At 38.9% G+C, this 24,262-nt stretch overlaps 1 protein-coding gene across 1 annotated transcript in view; it reads right to left on the bottom strand.

Moving 5' to 3' along the window:
* Positions 1 to 4,580: 4,580 nt before the first annotated feature.
* Positions 4,581 to 24,262, bottom strand: part of KIAA0930 (KIAA0930 ortholog) — an 85,983-nt gene continuing 66,301 nt past the window's right edge. The window contains exons 3-9 of the mRNA XM_085324441.1: positions 23,010 to 23,087; positions 20,570 to 20,671; positions 19,960 to 20,100; positions 17,903 to 18,097; positions 15,553 to 15,715; positions 12,918 to 13,073; positions 4,581 to 9,889 (exon numbers count right to left, since the gene is read on the bottom strand). Coding sequence (XP_085180567.1) covers positions 9,849 to 9,889; positions 12,918 to 13,073; positions 15,553 to 15,715; positions 17,903 to 18,097; positions 19,960 to 20,100; positions 20,570 to 20,671; positions 23,010 to 23,087 — 876 coding nt within the window. The 3' untranslated portion in view covers positions 4,581 to 9,848. The remainder of the gene's footprint in view (positions 9,890 to 12,917; positions 13,074 to 15,552; positions 15,716 to 17,902; positions 18,098 to 19,959; positions 20,101 to 20,569; positions 20,672 to 23,009; positions 23,088 to 24,262) is intronic.

The raw sequence follows: 24,262 nt of genomic DNA on the forward strand, positions 1-24,262 counted from the left end.
TCCACTGGAACACTGGACAGAAAAGCTGTTTTTCTGTCACAGCTGGCCTCTTAGAAGGTTGTGGCRTCATTACAGCCCTCAAACGTTATATACTAAACCATCCCTAAAGTAYAGAACAGTGGTTTCTCTTTTGGTTCACAGTTCACARTCTAAAGGCTTGAAAACACTGCTTCAAGGAAAGCAACGTTCAAGTACTAAGGAATGCTAYTGCAGATAATGAAGTCTAAATGTTGCATCTTTAGGCCTAAATGAGGTATATTTTCCCTAAACCAATACAGAACCTCATGCTCATTCATACAAGTTATCCAATGTCACTTTTGGACAAATTCATAGAATACAAAAAAGCCTCCTAAAGCTTCAATCATACTCCAGCCCTGGGCCCTGCCAATAACTTGAATCAAGATCATCATATATTAGAATGAATATAATCAGAAACACTGCAAAATGCCGCCCACAACAAAGACAGACTTCTAGGTGACTTGGTGGCAAGAAAGCAAAGGCAATAATAACTACTGAAGGGGAAACRATTAGATTTAAATGGATAGACAACATAGTAGAAAGCATGTCATCAGATGAAAACAGCTACATGAAAACAAAGATTAAGTAAGTGTAATAGTAATTACTATATGTAGATGCTCAAGTGTGCAAAATATAATGATGAGAGAGATGACAGAATGCTCACATCTTTCAGAGAACCTGTGGCTTCAGAAACACTACTCACCAAAGATTTTTACCATTTGCACAACAGAAAAGGACAAAAATAACAATGCAGCAGCTGCTAAGCCCTGAACATCCAGACTGAGAAAATGCAACTTTTCAAGAATAGCCTGCACTAATCACAATCAGTCTTTCTTTTTACTAATCCAGTAGAAAAATGATCAACATAGCAGACTAATCACAGCAATAGTCATACAGAACTCAGAACAGCTTAAGCTAAGAAGCACTTCAACTATAAACTAAAGGCTATGTACATGCCATAGGCTATACACTAGTGAAGGGAACAAGTACACTTCATCATGATCCAACCAACRCATTGACAAACTACCTGCTGTAATCAATCTACTGCTAAAGAAAAAGTCCGATCAAGAGAAAGCCAGCCAAACAGTCTTGAGCAGCTTTACGGACAACATGACATTTGAAGCTGTGAGTGCATTCAGAGTCAAAGTTCGGTGAAAGCACTTGCTTCCTACGATGGCCATGAGAAGAAAAAAGAAAACCTAAGTTTAAGCAGAGCAGAGCAATAAACTTGTTTGGATACTTGGTAGATTTTGGCTGGATTAGAGACCCCTGTATTACTCCAGAACTTAAAATACGGGATTATGTGGACATCCATAACAGACTTTACTGTTACTGCATGAAATACAGGAGTAGTGCATAATTATCAACTGAAAAGGTGAATGTACAGTACAAAAAGGGTAAAAAACTAGAAGAAAATTATATCCCTCAAGGTAATTATTGGCATCCTTTTTCAAGTTTCTAGCTGGCTTCTGTTAGAGTAGATTTTTTGTTTTCTTTTTTTTAAAGTCTCATAACCATGGAATTTWTTATTATTATTTATTTGCATCATAACATCCTGAATATTAGTAAGTACTATAAAAAAAAAGCATCAGTTTAGTGGGTATTAATATTAGGAACATAGTAACCTTTCCTGAGATGTAGATAGAACTGCTGGAAGTCTACACAGACAGACATAGGCTTCAGAGACATGATTAGCATTTGCCTCCTCAGGCAATACCAGGGCATAAAATTTTGACTTTGGTTTATTAATTATAATAGACAAAGCAGAATTCTATTTTATATCATAGGTAACACAACATCATAGAAAAAAACCTTGTCTGAGTTATGGTCACTACTAACTTTGGAGCCCCAGCTTAACTGGTGGGCAGCCAGGACATTCTTACCTGTAAATGGTAACTCTATTGACTGCAGTTCCCAGGAAAACTTGCAGATGGTTTCTCCATTCTAAAAAGCAGTTCCCCAGCACTGAAAGGAAAAACTTACGTCACACACCAATTTTAATAGCTTGGACTGTTGAAACAAATTGTTTGGAACAGATTTCATACCTTTAAAATGAAGTCAAAAATGGCTGCTACAAGCAATCATCTAGGCAGGTCACCTTTATTTGTTAGGCAGGTTAACTATAGATGTACTTACCAAGCAGCATGTACTTCAGAATTATTCTTGCCAAAAAGGAAACTCAAATAATGATACTACTAACCCTACTTATTYCTTGATGCCTCATCTTTAACCCAACCATCTTCAAAACAAAATCCAGTGTTAAGGTTGAAGGTCAGGACGGGGATGGAGAAGTGGGCTCTGCCAACCTCTTGTCCTTCAAGAGCAAGGGATGCCTTCTAGACTTAGTAATAGAGAATGCCTTAAGCCTGCGCTAAGTGACATCAGGTTTTGATGAACACAGTAGTTGTACCTGAATTAGAGTTCCAGCATGAGACTTTGAAGAGGCTACAGACTGCTCAGTTGAATGCTTTTACTGGATTTCCCTATAAAAACAGAGCCATGGACATAAATGCCACTTCATGTTGAGGAAAAAGAGGAGAACATGGATTGTATAATTATATATTGTGAAGTACTATATTATGAATCACCAGAATTAAGTAAATGTTAGATTAAATAGATAATGGGGAAAACATTAAAGCAACTGGAATTAACACTTCAAGACAAAGCTTTTAAATACAGAAGCTCTGCACTGATGTGTGCAGGGTAACTTTGTCTTTTTGAAAACTATCAGCCAGCTCCATTCATTTCAATGAGGTTTTAAAAGGGTTTATTCTCATCTTCCTTTAACCAGGACATTTCTTTGAAGGAAACTCATCACCAGATGAATTAACTGCTCAGATACTTACTGCTCACAAATCTACGCTATCGCCTGAAGTTCATCCAGATGAACAGCATTCCTCTGCAGTGCTATCCTTCCTCCATGGAAAGCGGCCACCTTTGTTTGTACAAGGCATCTCCTTCCCTCCCACAGCCTTCGTTCTTGCAGTGCTCTGACAAGGATGCTTTGCCAAATGATTGCTCTTTTTGCTTAGGTACTGTACAGGATATATTGCAAAAGCATGCAAGCTCAGCTCTGGAGCTGGCCAATTTGATCTTCTGCAGTAGAGCTGCAGYGGAGGAGGGGAGAACTCYTCACTCATCTGCATGCGTAAATCCACATTGAGCACACAAACACTTCTGTCTCGTCAGAACAAGAAAACGGATCTACCGTGGTTTTCACGCCAATCTCTCAACCGACATCAACYCTTGTAGGGAAAGCCAACTAGCTGGACTCAGGGAGTTGTGTTCTGGTTTAACTAATCACATGCGACTTATTTCCTGAGGTGGGAGTGCTAGAGGTGATCTATGCACCACCGTGAGAAATTGAGCTGCAAATGAGACTTGAATTAATCTGTATTTTCTTTGATACATTTTTTTCCTTCAATCTGCAAAGTGATTTTATCTTATATTTAACTTCAGCTATTAAATGACATCAGACCAAGACAAAACTTGYCTCCAAAGCAATATTGCAGTATTTCTTGAGAGCATCTCTCCAGAAGAGGACAGGCAAGATGCACATACTCTAGGATGCAAGAACATTGAAGTCAACTTGCCTCTCCAAAGCAGGGGCTCTTGTAAACAAGATAACTGCCACATTGTCAGAACAATCATTTAAATATATTCCCAAGGTTCATTAAAATGATGTGAGAGTATCACAAAGATGTATGTGGCAGTCCTGTCCCACCCACATTTGGATAAAAAAACAAAACAAAAACAAAACAGAAAAGCTCTACACCTTTTTTAATCACTCTTTCACTTATGTTGAAAGACTATAAACCAGTGAGCTTTATTACCATGATTTGCAAGCTTCTGTTTTGTGTAYTGTTTCAAATTATGCTTTCTCCACTCCAGCTGCCCTGAAAACCTTTCATTTTAAAGCATTCAAGTAAGATCACTGTTAGTTTCTAACCAGCATTTTAGTACTTTCTGAGCAGCTGAGATACATTTGCACATGCATGCACAGAGTAATGCCACCAATTCACTTAAACATCCATAGGAAGAGCTAATTCCATCTTCCATTTTGCCTAGCACATCACTGTTCCCTAAGCTATATGCTGCTTAGTGCACATGTGACAACCACACAGTGGTTTGTAAAAAAAGTCCTGGTCTGCAGTTTTTTGAAATGGAATTGACAGCAAGGCAGCAAGTCGCCTTATACCCAACCRGTGATGCTTAAACAAGGGCTACATTTTGATTATTTTTTACTTAAAACAATCTCCYGAACAATCCTACTTTAAATTGATAGTCACAAAAATCAAGGAGAGAGGGGATGCAGTGCCTTGCAAGTCTTTAAACTAAAACTAATACAAAGTTAGTAAATAAAATTTAATGTAATATAAACAGTTAGCTAAGTAGTAATCTCATTTTAACAGTGTCATACAAACCTGTATCAAAGTTTTTCCTAAATTTATCAGGAAGAAATTATTATAGCTATCAGCCTCTATATTGTACTCTACAAGAACCTGGTTGTTAATGACTACATAACTGAGTTTAAAAGAAAACACGTATCAGTTCAGAMAGACTTTTTTTTAATGCCAGTATTTAATGGAAAAAACAAAACAAAACAAGCCTTTTAAAATCAGTTCAGGAGTACATTGACCTTTAACTTCTTCCCCCTTATACAATGTGTAGTTGTTAGAGGCTGATCATTAAAAGATTCAACAAGCATTATCAGAAAGTTGGGCTTTGTCCAAAGTGCCACAGAGTGTTATTTCAATGCTCAGGCTTGCCACCAGCCAAGAATACATTCAAACTCAAACACCACTAGGCACAAAAGGAAAGAAACTATTAGTAAAATGGTAATAATAATAATATAYTATTAACAAAACTCATGGTCATTTAAGAGGTCTCTTTATTGGCTGCAGAGTCCCACACTTTCTTTGCTGCTGCCATACGTAAAGTCAATTCCATTTTTGGTGCACAAAGATTCTCCTTGCTCGTTCGGATGGCTCAGGAACAGTGCCCGTATGATTTTTCAACTGATCATCTTTTAAATCAATACTGATGATCAATGAGGCCAAAAAACCCCAAACAAACCATGCAACATGTGCATAAATATTTATATATTTACACAGAGAACATTAAACCTTGTAACCTACTTGCAGCCTTGTATTATCTTGATCAAGCATCCATACAGCTACATTCTGGTATGAAACACTTTTTCACTTAAGGTTTGGTGTAAAAGCTACTTATTGAACAATACTTTTACCTTGATTCTACTGCTCCTATTTTTGACAGAGAACTTCTGTATACCAATGCCACATACTTTTTCCAGTCATATCTCACAATACAAGATAAGGCATTCACAGATATCTGACCGCTGTGATCACAAGAAACCCATTTTCCAGAGCTTTTAGTGACCTCTGGAGACCATGAGAATCTTTCTAGTGTGAAGGGTGAGTCCAGTTCTTCCAAGAATTCTGAATTTGTCATTTCTCAATGCTGCTACACACAATACAGATAGAGTTTAAGAGTACTTGAGTTACTTCCTAAACAAAAATTTGTTCTTAAGCCCCGCTAGCTAACAACACTGCTTAGGCACTTCTGAAAATTTTATCTATCTTTAACAACAGGGAATTTTAGGCTATAAAATTACAAACAATCATCTGGGAAAGTGAAAAATTAGTAACCAGCAAGAAGCAGTTTAATAGTTTAAAAGTGTATTTTAAGTGGCCTTTACATCCGTACAGAACTTCAGGGACTAGAATATACATAAGAGTCTGCCAGCAGAAATCCATTTACAGAGCCAAGGACTTCACCTTTTTTTTTTTTTAATTAAAGCTTGGTATAAGAATATACTTTGGGAAAACCCTTTGACTCTGAAACATCACCCTTAAAAACTACTCTCTTCTCAGCAAAGCGCACTGTGCCCAGAAGTGGAAAACCGCGTGCAACAGTGATCCACATCCCAACATGCTCAAACCTTGTAAACAACGAAGAGCAAGGGAATAAAAAGAGAAGGAACACAACCTCACACAAACTGGATCAGCCAAGACAGCTGAAAGATTTGTTACATTTCTAAAAATGGCTTCTTTTAAGAGGAGACTTGGAACCCATCCTGTGGTGGCTGGCAATGAGAGAACGCAACTTCACATACGCTGTGGTCTCTAAAGCAGAGCAATAATCTGCTAATACAAAATAGTTGATTTAAGAGGTTTTCTTTAAAAAACTCCAAGAAAACAAAAAAGTCTTTTTACTTGTTAGATTGACAGCAGTGAAAATCTGTTAAGGTTGAAAAGATTTACAACCTTGCATTTGACACCTGTCAATACACACCTTCTGTGGCTAGTTCAAGCAATAAGCCACAGATCTCCCGCAAAAGTGAATGGGCAGAAGGATGGAAGAAATTAACTGTGTGTGAGATGCAGTGGGATTCTGTAAACAAATAAAACAGCTCTGTAAAGCTTCCCAGATTTAACTGTGGTGCTTTCTTGTAAGAAACTGTTATCAAGCCTCAACGTACCTAAAGAAACTTGCTGCTACTCCGAAAGTCAAGACATTAACTGCTACACTTTGTTGCAGTCTTTATGGTATGTAGAACACACTAGTTTATTTCTCAGCAAATATTTAAGTGGCTTTTAGAGGCTAAGATCTATTGGTTTACTGCTTAGGAACTATGAATGAGAAAACTCTCCAAATTAAAAAGGTCAGAAGTTTCTAACATTCCCTTKTCTTTTTTGGTATAGTGCAGCAATAGCATGCTAAGGCTCGAGCTGTGCCATCTTCAAACAGGCAAAACTTCTACCATCTTCCCTGTGAATCTGTCTGTATGAGGACAATCAATTGTAATTAAGGGTTTATTTAAATGCAAAACAAAACACTTTTTTTTCTTTTAGCACTTCATAACCGAAAGTGATCAGCAGGGGCTATACCTAAAAACTCTATTTCAGTTTCTTAGAGAGAAGGTATCTGAGTATCTGGTATACCTACTTACTTCTTAAAAGCTCTATTGACATTCAGTAGACTCTCTGATCTATTTCCTATGGATGGATGCCCGCCCACTTGGGCATACGCATAGCCCATTTCTACTAAATGAGGTGAGGCTTCAAGGTACCCATAGCAGGATAAAAATAAATCAACTAACTCGCTTTAGGACTTTTATATTGCAGCCCTTCAAAAACTGGACATCACTAGAATTCATCCCTGTAGATGTAGCAAAGCACACTGCATAACAGATGTAGGATCTGCACTGCACTTTTTGTAACATTACCTTTGCACTAACGTACTATTTTAGAATCTTTCTTCATCTGCCACGTATTCTGAAGTCTTCTGCAGCAAAACCTGTTCAAGATTTCAGATGAAAGGAAATTAAGCTACYGAGTCTTACTACATGGACATCAAGAAAGTATTAAAAACGACTGCTGTAGACTTAGCAGTATTCAGGTTCCTACGACTCAGGTTCTGATTTGAATTTATTTCCTGTTTTTTATTCCTCTGGCTCTTTGACTGAAAGGTATCAATTGCCAGTAGTAGTGAAAATATTAACCTCTCTCCCTTCCCTCCCCAATGAATATTTGAAGGAAAACTGCAATGTTTTGCTCAGTCCAATGGTATCAAAGTGCAGAAAGTGACAGGCTAAGAAGTAGGATTGGAAAAGGGTCTTCTAGCTGAACCATGGTTTAGATATCTTGGCATAGATATTGGGGGTGGGGAGAGAAGTACATAGGGAGAAAATTTGTACTGTCTGACATTAAACATACTACCTAGGATATCAGGTAAGCCCCTAGATTGCCTATACAGTTTCTTGAGAGGGCAATTCAGCTCTCTCAGTTCCACTTCTCTCCCTCTGGATTTGGTAGGAAGCCTAGGCACCCAGATYACATGCCTCAAGTTAGACATTTTGACACACACGCACGCACACACACACGCACACACACTTTGCTCCTGAAGGAGCAAAGTTCAAAGTCTGCAACATGAACAGCTGCTGTGCTGGTAATGCCAAAGTGAACACTTTTCTAATGCTGCTGCAACATATCTGAAGCAAGCTAAAAACTGGTCTGCTGTCCCTGTCACGCACTCATGCTGCCAGTGTTAGAAATGTCATCCTCTGCATGATGGTGACTGCTTCCAGGCCTAACCTCAACAAAAAAAAAGACCTCCTTATCATGCTTGGTTCATCATGTTGGGCTGAACGATAAAGTTAATCTGTCTTTATGCTGAAGTGGAGCTATTTCCTGGAATCTGGCCAGAAGTAAAAAGCAGACAGTCCTATTTGAGAGGTTAAGCCATGAGATGCTATCGAGAGAATTATAACAAAGCACTTCARGAATGATTGGGTATGAGGGAGACAAAAAAGATCCAGGCTCAGAGCACATGCCATCTTGGTAACTGTGTTGCCAAGGGTAGAGCTTAGGTGCCGAGAATCTGAAAAGCGACAAAAATGGCATCTTCGCTCTCCACAGGTCTCCCTTTGTGCGTATACTAGAGCCTCACACGCTCTAAGCGACATGCTRCCCTCCCTTTGCTGTGCCACTTAAGCAGTTGTAAATAAACTGAAGTATCGACTGGCTCCCATCTCGACCCACTTAATTGGACTGCAGTAGTCTCTGTACTCATTCAGTATTTAGCTTTCAGACATCATGGATAGCAGAGTCCCACTCTGCTGTATTTACACAAAGCTGCATTTTACCTGTAAACATAAGGCTTTTTTGCCTGAGAGCTCCTGACACACAGTTCCAACCTCCCATTATGCTATTCTTAGTCACTTTTCAGAGCAGAATCACATTTATATCTTTTGTCTTTAAAGAAAACCTTTTGTGCTTCAGCACGCTACAGTGCAAAGAAGCATCACCAGGAAATGAAGAATCTGGGAAAGTTGCCCAGATGTTAATCGGCTTTTGTGCCCTCCTTAGCTCCAAACACTACTGCAAGGACATCTTTTTTACTCTGAAGTCCCGTGAATGCCGGAGGATGTTGGTAATTGGTAAGGTTTKCAGTTCTGAAGTCCTATAACTACCTCCTACTTTTCCATTTTAGACTTGAGCTCAGATCGACTTAGCTAACAGAGATAAGCAGCAGTAGTACAGGATACGAACCTCAGCTTTACTATAGCAGCACATTTTAGCCTTTTTCCCAATGGCTCATTTTTACACAGTTCTTGAGGATGAAAATGTTGCTGTTCTTTGGTAGATACAGAAATCTGTCAGCAGAGTTCACCTGTCCTACTAACATTGACACACAAACAAATGGGATCATTTTAAGCATATTTTGAGCTCCAAACTGACCCATTGCACATACCAAAATGGCAATGTATCATTATAGCATCTTCTTCCTTTACCTTCCACAGTAGTAAACTATTCTCTCATCTCGTAAATCCCAACAAACACATGAGTTTACGCGCATATTAAGCCAAACCAACAAGGAGAGCATGGGCAGGAGTCCGTGGAATGCCTTTCATTAGTACATCATTATGAAATTCTCAAGTTGTTTCTCTTAAAGAATATAAAGTTCAACACATTCTGTACATGTTGTTGGTTTCTTAGTTATAAAGTAAACACAGTAACAAACTGTTCATAAAGCATCGATTTGTTTTAAATACAGCCCCTTCTCGTTTTGTTTTTCTGAAAGTCCTCTTCCAGTCAGAAACACTGAAGTGATGTACTGCAAGTGTGCAGGTGGTGTACGACAGCAGAGGAAGGAAGAAAGAGGCACTTTTGTTTGGCTGGTATTCTTTGACTTCCCTTTTTCCTGTGGAGGTTTGCGTTCCTGACACTAGATGGTAGTGCTATCACAGAAAACCGCTGTGGTTAGGCACTTGGCAACAAGACTCCAAGGCAGTGCCCCGCTCTCTGCTATGTCATCAGGATTGGTTTCTGCCGCACTTCCAGGATATCTAGGGGAGAGAGAGGGAAAAACAAAACAGTAAATTCAGGGGACCTCTGAAAGTATCCACAGTATAAGAAAGTAAGATAGTAATTGGAGATGCAATTCTGCACTGTGAGCTTATGTGTCCCCTTATTACACTACTAAAGGAATTTAAAACATAACTAGCATGGCACTGGACGTATTAATAAAGCCCATTCCAATCCCTCCCAGGCTGCATCCTAGCTGAGATGGCAAACCACAAATACATGSCATGATGTAGAGATGATGGCTGACCTACTAGGTATTATTTATACTGAGATCAAACAACATGTCAGATGTGGACAGCGGAGAGATCTTTCAGAGAAATGAGTGGCAGCAGCAGCCATCATGGGTTTTTTCTCTTCTTGAGCAGAGAAATTCACCAATCTCCAAGATCCTTAAAGAGATTTTGGCTCTGCAGATCTAGACACAAGCAATTCAACTGTTTCATGCCTTTTTTTTAGCCTGAAGCCTACAATTCTTTGTTCAAAAGGTTGCCATGAAAACATTTTTCTGTTGCCTTTGGCTGCCGTAAGCCCTCAGCTCTGTATTGTCTAAATGTGACACAAGATGAACCTGTTAAACACCTATCTTTTTCAAATGTGGATAGTAAAACCAGCTTGCTGACATTGCAGTATGAAAAATATCTGGAATTTGGGCTGCCAGGCTCTTTTACAGGCTATACRGAGAATAAGGAACATGAAAGGAAGCACATGCTATAGAGGAAAGTTAATGACTTATGCCTTAAGAGGCAAATCACATATACCTGCACAAAGATGATGATGATAGGAATAAAAATTGATCCACAGTCCTGGAGAGCTCTAGCCACATTTGTAAAGAACRAAACACAGACATGCTGGAGCCAAGCAAAGGGCCACAAAGACTATTAAGGGGTTGGAGCACCTGGGAAATCTTATCAATACACACATATTCCAGACATTTTTAAACATACTGCAACCACTGGCCCTATGATTTTAATTTCTTAGTACTATTCAGAGAGATTAACATCTTTGCCACTCACTCTGCCCTAAGAGAATGCTCACCCTTCTAGAAAGCTGTCAGTGACACAGATGCATTAATTGCAAAAAGGCTTTGAAAGTAGGTTCCACCCAATCTGCCAAGCTAAAGCAAATGCTGGGAGTGGAAAAACTGCAGACAAAAATCTGCCTTAGAGCCCAGACATTTTGTGTCCTTTTTTTGTTTGTCTTGATACACACAGACACCTGCAACCATGTGTTAAACAAATTAAATCTCAGAAAAGGCATTCAAGTAAAAAGCAAGTATTTGAGCGTGGAGGCATTCATGCCACCCACTTGAGSAAGTATTAAATGCCAGCAGGAACAATACATCTTCTGTGACCTCCAAAATGCCTGTGGTGAGAGGAGAGAGAAAGAGAGCATGCACTTGATAACTCTAGCTCCACAGCTGAAAGAATATCAACAGAACTATATTAAGAAATAATTATATATTTTGCTGAAACACYGTTCAAAGTCAAACCTTAATTACAGAGGATCATCTTTTACTGAAATTTGTAATTTCTTCTAATTTGAAATCAACCTCACATACAGTGAAAGGGCAAATGATATAGGAATGTCTCTGCTATGTGTAGTTTCCACTTCTACCTTACCAGCTGCAGTTTCTTTCTCTGCAGAGTAGGAAAGAAGGTACTTTTGCAACAGGCTTTGAAATCTCAGCCTGCAAATGAGGAYAAGACTGCAAACTGTTACTATTACACTAGCACAGTACAACCTACAATATTAAAGGCACATCCACATTATCTTCCTAACTCCTTCAGTAGCACATTAACCTCTTTAAATAACAACAGATTTCCCAAGAACCTTTTTCCTCTTTGCTACCTTTCAGGAGCAGCCTGGTAATAACCACTTTATAATAGATTGGTTTCCTTTTCRGGTGAATTCTTGTTTAGATCCAGACAAGAGAAAGAATGCACTGAACAAAAGCCCAGTCCATAGTTTTGCCCAGACAAACATATTTAGAAGTCATCTTACCTGCAGAATGGGAACAGAAGGAAAGAGATTAAGTTCTTAGAGAAAGTAACAGTTATAAGGATCTTCCAAGGTCAGAGCTAGGACTTTAAGTAGTYCTGAGATCATAACTTTATTCTAGGGTATTCCAGTCTAGATTTTGGTGTTCAGCAATGGTTTTATCCAAGGTACTGCTGAGCTGCTGAAGAACAACTTTCTTTCCACCTGAGATGGCCAGTGAGTATTTTCAGAGTGAAGGGATTTCAGGGCTTCACTTAAGAGAGTGGACTAACACTAGTAATATCTATCTGAAATAAATGACCACTGCTTTTAAACAAATGAGAGAATTCTTAACCACTGYTGTTTTCTCAGTTTCCAGGAGTAACTCAGAGTCCCACAGGGACCCACGTATTGCAACCTGCATCCCTGCAAAGGTAGCAAAGCCTGCTGACTGATAAAGTTCACACAGATCAGTTGTTYTCCCTTGGCCACCTGTATTTGCAGATAGACTAAAGTTATCTAGATGAAAATCAAAACTTCACTACTGCCTGCAGATTGTAAAAGCCAGCTTACCATACTGTCCTACCAGAACATATCATCAATAGCACAGGCATTGGTATCACATAGTAGTGCTGCTCCTGAGTGAACACAGACTCCTGAGTTAGATCATCGGCACAGGCGACTCCAATTATGCACGTTACAATACAAACATTGTTAGGTCTAATCAATGACACTGGGTACCTGACAGATTTATAAGCATCAGTATGGGCATTTTGACCAAACCAAGCAACTCTTAACGCACAGCTCAATTTTAAAAGTCAAAATTACCAAAGACCACCACTCCAAATTCCTGAGTTGCCCTTCCATAATTCCCTTAATCAAAGGTCTAAGACCCACCTGTTCCTCCCAGCAGATGGTTCTTAATTCAGTTATCTTGCAGTCCTGAGAAAGAATAACTTCATCTGCCAACACCAAGGCTACCTGRGAGCCTAATGGYTTTCTCTATTTATAGGTAATAAACRTTAGATTCACCTGTTAAAATTCGATGCAATGGCAAAGTGACATAAGTTAAGTGTGCATAGAGTAGAAAATTTTCATCTGTTCTGTTCAATTTCAGCCATGAGCCAACCAAAGACCGTCCTGTTCCAGATAAGGACCGTGATCTCAGATTTGTTGCATTGTGCAGATCTGTCAAGACAGAAGACAACAAGTTTAAAGTGATTGTACTTCCATGTTTTATTGGAACATACAGTGAAAGTTTCCAAAATTCAATAAAAGGAGAGTCTTATTTTCTAGGGTTAGGTTTAGCTCAGCTGGYTRGAGCATGGTGCTAATAATGCCAAGGTCGTGGGTTCAATCCTCATACGGGCCACTTGTTTGAAGGTTGSACTAGATGATCTCCAGAGGTCCCYTCCAACCTTASCAATTCTATGATTCTATGCTGGTCACTACTACTATTTTGGGCAAGTCTTGTTCAACACAGCRTTTACCATTTACACTAACATTGTTATATCAGCAGCTGGCAGCAATGGTAAACAGTCATCCTCCAGTGGACAAGTCAAGAGAGAGAATAAAGCATTTGCTACCACACTGCACAAGCAGAACCCTCTCCCAGCCTTCCTTCATRTACAAAATAGAATATCCCTATAATAGTTACTCATACAGAAATGCATAAATGTAACAGAAGAAAAATTATTTGCTTCTCTTACAGAGAAAACTGACATCYGCAAGRCAAGAGGAGAGTCAACACTAATCARTCAGTTTACTGCAGATCTTCAAGCATTCCTCAAGCCAAACCTAAGATCCCTYAGCAGCGCCATTCTTGCCATAATTACTTTACTGATCCACAAACATAACTTTTGAAAACTGAGCTCTGATCCACAGTGCTAAAAGCTAATGTTGAAATAACACAATTCTGGACTAGAGTGATCCAAGCTCTGGGATCCATTTGTTTAAAAGCAGGGTCTGATCAAACCAAAGAGGCCCAAACAAAAAAATGTGGCAGAAGCTACTCTGGCAGTGCACAGAACAATGCAAGAAGAAAGTCTAATTTCTCCTACTTCCCTGCTAGTGCACTGAAGGCCAACTGTTAAAGGCCAACTATTCTATGCCCTCTCCCCACGTATCATCACCGTGCTCTTGGCCTACTGTGATCAGGTCAGAATGACTGACATGACTTTTGTATCTGGAACAAGAGCAATTTTCCTGCTCTGCCACATCTGTACATAGCAAAAGTGAGCCAAGACCATAAAAAGCTGTTCCTGCCCTCAGCACATCTGTCTGGAACAGGGGCAGATCTGCAGCGGCACTAGCCAGCCCAGGACACTCCTAGCCTTCAGACAAGCAAGCTATTCTCCACCCATGATGCCAAGATGCCCCAGCATACCTCAGCTTCTATAGAAAGCCGGTCACCAGCTGGAGACTGAACTCAGCTTTTCCGCTCCTGGAATAACAAATCTTACCACTACAGTTTCCTGAGCAAACTCAGGTTTCTGAATTCTTCTGAAAAGAAATACAATTTAGCTACTTCTCCATCTAGAAATGTTATATTCTTAAACAGATTAACTTTCTGACGTAAGATGTTAAAATATTCCTCTATTCCTATCAAAAAGTCAGCTTTGGTAATTCTTCTTGACTCCATTGCTTGGATTTTAATAACCACCGATTTTTCATAATCATAGTCCCARTTGGGTTAAATGGAATTTTTGAGGTCATCTCATCCAGCCTCCCACTCAACAGTAGTAATAGTACAGTAACAACAATGGTAACATTGGATCATTATGTGTATCTTTTTAGAACCAGGAAAGATAAGGTGAAAAYATTTACAGCTGTAGGTGAAACCACATTTCTCAATATTTTTATATTTTTAGTTGCTTACTTTTGTAAATGTATTAGAAGAAAAATAGTAAGAATGGATAAATGTTTTAAACTCCATCCTCTAATCATGCAACAACAAGGAGAAATATAACAAAGACAACAGGACTCCACCTGGGAGAGCCGCCCTTCTCCCCATACTATCTAGTAATTGATCCAAGCTCTACCCTTTGACTAGTTAAGCAAGCTAAATTACATCTCATCTGAAATAACGTGTTTTGAACAGGCAAATTAAAGGACAGGTGAGGAATGGTTTCCATTGACAAAATCCTGAAGAAATAACAATTTAAGTTACAACAGAATTTAAATGAAATGTTTTCATTTAAGACTTTTTTTTTTTAAATGTGCAATTTCTTTTTAGTTAAGCTGGTCCAGTATGACTGATTTCTAAAAAYAGATGACTTCACTGATGTTAATCAGCTCTGGATCCACTCAGGGAACTCAGAGGACTTATCCACAACTGTGCTTTACACCAATGCCTTGTGATTTCTGGGAGAGCTCATTGGAAGAATGGGCTCTTTCCTACTTACCATTCTAAAGTTTCTCTCAAATACATCTCCTGTTTAAAAGGAAGAGATTATTTTTAAACATGTGTAGGAATTGCTGGTCTCCAGCTTTGAAAAGGATGTTACATCTGCAAGTAACTACTTTCAGAGTGGCAGAGGCATTTGACTTTCTGCAGAGCTGAGTTTTTCACAGCGTAAACCTTTGGGAGAATCCAGCATTGGAATCCCTTTCTGTAGCCCTGTCCTCTCTCCAGAGAGGCCAGTTTAGCCGATGTTGTTTCTCTCACCTCCACCATCATCATCTCTGAAGAATTCCTCRCTGTCATTTGCTGAGTGGGATTTTTTCATTTCAGCAATTCGGTTTCGGGGCACTTTTCTCTTGAGAGATGGGGAGAAAAAGGATGGGCGATTGTTTCGCTCTGGGGTTGGTGGTGTGCTGAAAGAAGTGACCTGAAAGGGAAATTGAAGAAATATTGAAGACTGCTTTGTTTAAAAAAATCTTACGCTTCCTGTAACAAATAATCAATCCCAATATGTGGCACAAGGCAGTCGTGTGCAAAAATCAGAATCACGACCAACATCTAGCTAGAAGTTTTTATCAGAGCAGTCAATGAAAGAATGCCAGCTGAGCAGTCATCTCAACTTCAAGAGGTTCATCAAGATGAAAATATTTTGATAAATCACCATCCTCAGCTGTGTTGTGAATACCTCTCTTTTCAGAGCTGTCATGTGATCATGGTGCATAAGGGTTCATATTCACAAGGGAAAAATATAGATTAATTACTTGATTAGGCACCAAGAATGCCAATCTTATTTTATTTTTGAATGTTAAAATTCAGAAATTTGATTTAATATGAGTACTAGACACACTAAAATTGTCCATCTTCATTCCTTTGGTAAACATACAGTAGTTGTTTCCCTGATTAAAGAGATGCTACATGTAGAYGCTCATGGTGTTTCTGTGAAGCAGGGTCACAAGGTAATTACCTAACCCACAATGTCGATGCAAAAGTAAAGTCAACATACAATTGTATTCTATTTCTCTATAGGCTAGAGAAAAACAAAGTGATAGGCTAACCAAATCCTCAGTGGCCTAAGTGATGACAAATACGACATAATTGTCCATGGTGAAATATAAGTTAGGCAGGAAGCTACAGACAGATCCTTCCTTCAGGAAGGCAGCTGCTCTTGGGTAAATCACAATTATAGCTGACCAGATCCATTTGAAATTTTTCCTGAAATAAAGTGGTTATGTGCCATTTTTGCTAGTAATATTTTTAAAATTCCCCTTCAAATGAGGGGAAAAAAATGACACCACTGCAAAACTACTCTGCTAATGRAGATGAGCAATTCCTATCCTATTCCTCCTTCTTCACAAAGTTAATTTAACAATTCTGTAATTCTTCCTGGTCTGAGGTCTCATACCGCTCATATCCGTCCATATGACTAAGGAGGGAAATGACATGTGAGTGAGGATGACAACCAAGCCTGTCAAGCTGGTGTTGCACTGAAGAATATCTCCATGTCATCTTTCTGCCACTGCTACAGAAAAAAATTCAGAAGCATTTTGCCAGTCAAATGATCTTCTCTTCAGTGCACCTGATCTTCAGTTTGTGCTTGCCTCAATTTATTTTTAATCTTGTAGCAATTTCGTATCATCCATGCAGGGAGAAACCAGTAACAGATAAATCACCATTAAAACCATTGCCAGAAAAGCAATGATAATACATTATCAAATAGAAGCACTGGAAGTCTTGGAGCCAGAGGAGCAGAAAGCTCCTCTAACCCTGACTTCCCCTGGTTGTAACTATATGGTAGAGAACACCTACATCTAGTTAGTGAGCTCTGTGCTCGCAGCTCAGTTTGCCTTTTAGAAAGCAAGAAACAAAAAACTTGCAGCTTGCACAGACACCTTTTGAAGCAGTCCTGGTGGCCTCCTTTGAATTACATAGGTTGCCTATATTATGCAGGAAAATAGACTAAAATCCATCAGTAACTACCCTGCCTGGGTCAGGACACATCTGTACAGGTATTTTAAAGCAATTTGTTTAATCCTCATTAACTAGGCAAAACATACTCATTGAAACAACACTTAGAACTGAAAAAGAGCCAAATCGGCATTTTTAGCATTTTATCATACTTGTGCTTAAWATTAAACATATGCTTAAATACTGCATCTAGATCCTCAATTTTTATTCTAACATTATACAGGCTTCACACTGAAGTCACTGGTAGCAAAATCTCTTCTATGTAACATTTCCCGTGAGGTTTACTGAACAATATACATCATATACTAATTCTACACTTTTTGGTAAATCCTATCTTGTATAGGAATGGAATCTATTCATTTTCATAAAAAATAGGCAGAATCATTGTCTTCCCTGGCATCAACATCACTGTTGTTTCAGTAAAACACTCCTCCAGAAATATGAATCATCCAATCATCTCTGTATTCGGCATTTGCTCAAGGGAAATTGCAATAAAAATCCATCTACACATACTGAATATATTCAAAACACACAGACAAAACTAACTTTAGAACCTTGATGTGATTGAATCCCAACAGTCCATCCACTGGTTTTTAAGCAAGATATATTCAYGCTTAACTTTAAGTCAGTATTTCTGTCTGCTACTTACTCTCTCATGCACCGGGGATTCTGGATTTGAATCCTCCTCYGTCCCATATGGCGAAGTGTCACCAGTAGAAACTCTGCTCACTGCCATCTCTGCATGTCCTTTCCCTTGTGGTCCTTTCATTCGGACAAACTCCATGTTGCTATACTTATAAAAGCCAAATGACATCCTTTGAGCCATCTTAGCTGCAACACTCACCTACAATGCATCAAGATAGRAGAGAAACACAGGTAATAGTTCCATGTTTCAAAAAGTAACATTCTCTGAAGGTGGTAGTCTAAGTCAAGAACACAGCAGCTAACGATCGATATAYTGATTCTTATATAGCACATTTTAAGCCATAATCTGTGAAGTGATTTCCAAGACTGAGGCAATTCTACAGATTAAAAAAAAAAGGAGGCTCAGAGGAATCAACTCCTTCAGCTACCCAAAAAGCAGTGTTATCCAATGGCAAGCTGAGATAAAATACTGGTGTCCTGACTTCCACACAGTGTGGCATGGTGGGACACAGGCACACACATGCACAACTCACAGTCTGTGCAAGGACACCAGTTTGAGTCTAAAAATCAACAGACACTCACAGAATCTCCCCCAAACTAGCACGGCATACCACACAATTCCGGCACTACTTTGTGGTAAGTCAGTTCAGACATTTCTGCATCCATACCGTTATGACCAAGCATGAACTGTGTTAGCACTGGTTCTTTAACTGTATCATATTGCTCACCACAAAACACCAAAAATCTTTGAACCCTCTCAACAGATGAAAGGGCTCAATTTCCAACTAACATAACTGAACTGAAAATTCAGATGAAAACTGAAAACGGGAACATAGCAATATGAAAACAAACAAGGTTTTGCTTAATGAAATGAGTAGAACTTATCCATAAATTTCAGCAGTTTACCACAATTTTCAGTAGTTTATTATCTGAGTGGGCCAAGTTTGTTCATAATATAACACAATTCATACCATGTTTCCGTAGTAGGAATTGATAAAGACTTCTGAAATTAAGCAACCTTCAAAAGTAGAGAGAACTTTGTTCTATTAAGAATGAAAATGCAAGTAGATCAGTTCAAGTTATGCCTTTGTCTGTGATTCAGTATTTAAAGATCTAACAATTCTATTTCATCTAAAAAACCAATATGAAATAGCAGTGTGGTCAAACAGGACATTCCTCAGCTATGAGGTGACATTAACACACCAAACCTTGCTTATCCATTGCAAGGCTTTCTCCTTATTTCATCTTTAGCAATTCTGCATTCCTGTATACTTAATAACCTGCCTGCCAACTGCATGCTGCCATAAGGTAATAGTTGGGTAGAGAAACAATTTCAGTTTCAGGTTCTCTGGAAAAAACTCTTAGAAGAGTATGAATGATTTACATTTACAAAGGGAGAAGGGGAAATTACTCAGGACTTCTCAAAGGGGAAGGAAGAAATGGAGATGAGGGAGTTCACAGTCACAGAAGATACTAATTTTTGTTTTGTTTTAAATCCCTCAGGATTGTTTTCAGAGCAAACTGTTTGGGCTGTTTATTGTTTCTTGTACTCTCAGCTTCAGCAATAAGTACAGAACCCTAAACTGCAAGTGTTGGCATTTCATATTTCTAYAGGTAAGCAAAGAAAGTTTCCACCTGTGGCAGTGAAACTATACTGGTGTTTTGAAAATATCTGGAAGTATAGAATGCACTAAAGAACTTAGAGTTTGAAATCTCCCTGTAACATCTTCCTCCTCTGAAGACAATTACAAATATCCATTATCTTTCAGAAAACAAACGGGCTCTCAGAACTCATTTTATTCAGATCCATTCTTATGCCACGCTCTTGGGTTCTTACCAACTTCATTCCTTCCGATAAACACCATATTATACCCTGATCCGAGCAACCTCAGCTGTCTGAGCCAAAAGCACTTGCTTTCAAGTAACTTTCAAAGTCAAAAGGATAGGCTATGATGCAGATGATCTAATGGGACAGAAAGTTAACAGCTTCAGTAGCACTAAAAGAAACATGTTCGGTTATGCAGTCATTGCAAAGGAGATTATTTTTTCGAAGTGCCTTACCCTATTGTCATAGACTTTCTTGAGTGCTTCATAGCGGATGGACCCCTGAAAAATCACCCCTTGAAAGGTGTTGCTTTTGTCACTGGCCACCAGCTCCACACAAACCATTTCTCCTTCACCCACAGTCATGTCACTGAAAACCTGCCATGGATAGAAGACAAAACACTTGAAGGAAAATCACAGCTGTTAAAGCTCAAACATATTTAGTTTCTCACAATTCTCCCTATGTCCAGGGTAGATTCAATGTAAAGAAAAGAAAGCAAGGGAGCTGTAGGCTCCACTCTAGACCTTCCAAAACACACGGCCTTCAGGCCCTYCTCACTGCAGATCACATCTTAGATTAAGCAGTACTCACAGCTAGCCTGTCCTGCTTCAGCCTATCATAAAGACACACAAATGCCAAAATTCAGCTCTAATTTTAGATCTCAAACCCACTTATGTAAGAAAAAGCTCAAAAGAAAAAGAAACCCTCACAGGCTTGGCCCTACAAAAACTCATGGAAGCAAACTCTCAACTGGCCAAGAACATTTGCCCGAAAGATACCTAGGAAATGACCACTTGGGACAGAAGGCTAGAATAAGACAAAGCTCTGCTGCAGCAAGAAACTCACCTCTTCAAAACTGTCAATCATGAAAAATATGTTGGGGTAGCTCATTTTTGACTCTTCTCCTTTGCTGTCCATTGGGTGCTTGCTAGGAGATGCGAACACTTGCTGAGAAAGATTTTGAAAAACGTTACATCTTCTCAGTTAAAGGTAGCCAGAAATAGGAACACTGAATATGAGACAAGCAATACCAAAAGTCCATCATCCAACACTGCTCAATCAGGCACTATTTTGCCTTATGCTAGAGATGTTGGACATCCTGCAGGCAAGGCTGAGATGGTTTTTGACTCCAGCCTRTGTTGCAATAATGAGAGAACCTCTCACTTGTGCCAGCAATGGCCTACAAAGACATCAAAGGCAGAGAGTGCTGAGATCATTGAGTTTTGACATGTAAGCTACCAAGAATCAGCTGTTCCATAATAAACATCCATGTATGTGCCCAACCTCTTACAACCTGGTGGTAAAGCTAAGGTCTCCTACTTGTTAACACCGAAAACAATCCTGAGATGCTTCTTAAGTTACTACAGTGTGCTGCAGAGTAAAAACTCACTCAGCAATAAAGTTACTGTGGAACAGCTAACCTAATATTATTTGTCTGTACAGTGAAGTCCATTGCTACTGTTTGCTACTTAATGGGACGTGTAGACCAGCACTTAATTTTTCATTTCCATCTTCCACTACTAGTATGAACACAGTAAATCTCATAGTTCTGGAGTAGTACAGCACATCAGAGTCCTGAACAATGTTTCTACTATTCAGTATGTGACTACGCACTGACAGGATAATATATGTTTTCTAAAACAAGAACAATAAAAGCTGTAATATAGATTTAAGAAGAAAGTTGGCTTTGGTTCAGTTAAAATGAACAGCCTCACGGGTACACGTTACAGTGAAAATGTTCTAATACAAATACACCTTCCACAGTATACAGAATTGCTTTGTCTCCCTCCATAAACCAACTTCACAATGTTGAAACATTATTGGTACATGCTGATGAATTTCATATGTTCTAGGTGTCTCYTGTAAAAGGAGACGCAAAGAAAAATTTAAAAGCAGTCTCACAGTTTGAGCCGCTAGGAATTAGGAACAAAACCCCTCTGTATTTTGAATGTTGCCCATACACTTTGGGCAGGTCTCTTTTCTTCTTCCCACTTTTCACATCTGCACACAATGTTTACAGATTCCTCTTTCTCAAAGGAATTTTGCAAGAATTAACTCAGGGTGAAATATGAATTTCTTGTACACAGAGGAAACATGAAACAACAATGAGAAATAAAAGGCTTATGTCAGTTGTGTAAATGTGGTGTCTTAGCAACAACAAAAGAAGGGAATTGTTCACCCAGTTAATGCAAATTACAAATACCAATAATCAGTGTTGCTAGCTTTCCTTGTAGGCAAAACAACAACTGATTTCAAAATAATGAAACAAAATTAAAGGATAAAAAACTCTGTGGCTTATTTTAGGTAAAGCCACACAAGCAGTTGAATGAGCTAAAGGAATGGAAATGTCTAGGAGAAACAGTTTGTGCAAAAGAAGCCTTTTAAAACAGAATTTCTGCCAATTGGAAAAAGGTGTTGGAAGATCTATTGGTAACTGATAGAARAAACCTAGGGCTTCCTATTCCTGCCTCATCCATGCTCATTCGTCAGTCTCCTCTACTATGCTAAACTGTGTGTCAACTGAAAGCCACACATGAGCAAGTGATAAAAGCCTTTGGCATGGTGATGGAGCAATTTTAAGATAGAAAAGGTAAGAATCTCAAACAATTGCAGAATCACACAACTGTTAAGGTGAGAAGGGGCCTCCGGGGGTCACCCAGTCCAATCCCCCTGCTCAGGGTCACCTGGAGCAGGTTGCCCAGCACCTCGTCCAACTGAGTTTTGAGTATCTCCAAGGACGGAGACTCCACACCCTCTAAACAACTTGTTCCAGGGAAAAAAAAAAAAAAAAAAAGTTCCTTATGTTCAGATGGAACTTCCTGTGTTTCAGTTTGTGCCTGTTGCTTCTTGCTTCTTGTCCTGTCACTGAGCACTAAGAGATAAACTGATACTTACGCTACCATTTAATAGCCCTAAAAGTACACATTACAGATATATCCTGAAAGTTTCTCATTAAAAAAATGTGTGTGGGTACAATCATCCCTACAATTCAGGTTCACCTTCAGATAGGCATATCGACTCAATACCCTCTGTCCAAATCCAGTAAGGAAAGATACACACCTTGAATGCTGAAAAGCCCCTACAATTTTCTTGAAGAGGCTATCAAGCACATTTAGATCTCACAGTTAGATGACCAGCACCAGACAAAAACCTAAGCTGCTTCACAAGGATGCTTCTGTTACAGAGAGCAGCCTAAAAACTGTTGCTCTGATTTTGACACAGTTTTTAGGATTAGGTAATGCTGGATGCTAACCTCCAGTCCACAGAAATAACAAGGTAACCTCACCTGAGATTTCTTTTTGTGAATGTGAATATCTCCTCCATCTGATCGTGTGCAGACAGCACAAGTTACCACATAATCCAGCTGAAACAGAACACCAGACAGAGAAATGAAGGTTTAGATCAAAAAAAACAAATAAAAAACCAAACAAACAAACAAAAAAAAAACATTTAGGTGCACAAAGCAGACCATATTCTGCCTTCAATTSTTTCAGATCTCTGGATAAGAAGTAAAATGTTTTGGTATTGCTATTTCCTCTCTTCTACTGACTATACCGAAACTCCTACTGTTTTCTTAATAGCCAAGAAGCCTGTATTTGCTTATTAATGCAGCAATATTGAATTCTTTTGCAAAAAGTCGCTGGGGTGCACACACTATAGGTAAGAAAAGTAAAGAAACTCCTGTCAATATTGTTTAACGCTATCTTATTGGTCAGCTAGGGGAATAAGCATGACACACACAGACTTTCAAAGGGATAAATGGAAAACACCATCTGCCTTGGAAAAGGGAAATTTAATGAACACAAGCATCATACGAGACCAAGCTGAAGCCATCAGAACAGCCTAAGAAATAACCAGGGAAAACTCATATGGAGCAGATATAATCATTCTATAATCATTCTAGACAGCAGTGCCCAGCTTTAACAGCATCTCCAATTTCTGACTGCAGCAAAATCATTCTGTTTTTATTCAGCATCAGATACTGGTGGAAATTGCTCTCTGCAGAGAAGTTCTGCAATGAGTGTTTTGAGAGGGAGTAAAGAAAAAAATGGTTTCTTCTATAGGATGTGTGCATTAAGCCRATGGTCCCATATTTTGAGATCATAATCAACAAAACTTGTAAGAGATCTGAAATGACTGCAGTAATAATCAGCTTCCCGAAGCACCAATGTAATGTGAAGTACCCGAACAATCCRTGAGTTAATTAAAAAATAATTTGTGCTAGTTTCATGTTTCCACCAACAAAAAAAAAAGGCTCATTAAGTTCTTATGCCACGAGCAGCAAGCTCCCAGTGCAGTACAAAATACTTTTATTGCATTCCCACTCAGCAGTTTCTMTTCGCTGCACCAGTATTGTGAATTTTAATGAAAATGTTGCATGTCTAATAGTCCCATTCATTCTCAAAAACAATGAAACTTGATGAAACTCCATTTTGCAAAACTTTTTGTTACTGAGCATAAAAATTCAGCCCAGCTCCACTAGTTAAATTTGAAGTTACTTTGAAGTTACATTTTCTTATATTTTTTCTTTCTTTCTTT

The sequence above is a fragment of the Rhea americana genome, unplaced genomic scaffold, assembly GCF_003343005.1.
Source record: "Rhea americana isolate MKP2758 unplaced genomic scaffold, rheAme1 scaffold_91, whole genome shotgun sequence".
Taxonomy (NCBI): domain Eukaryota; kingdom Metazoa; phylum Chordata; class Aves; order Rheiformes; family Rheidae; genus Rhea; species Rhea americana.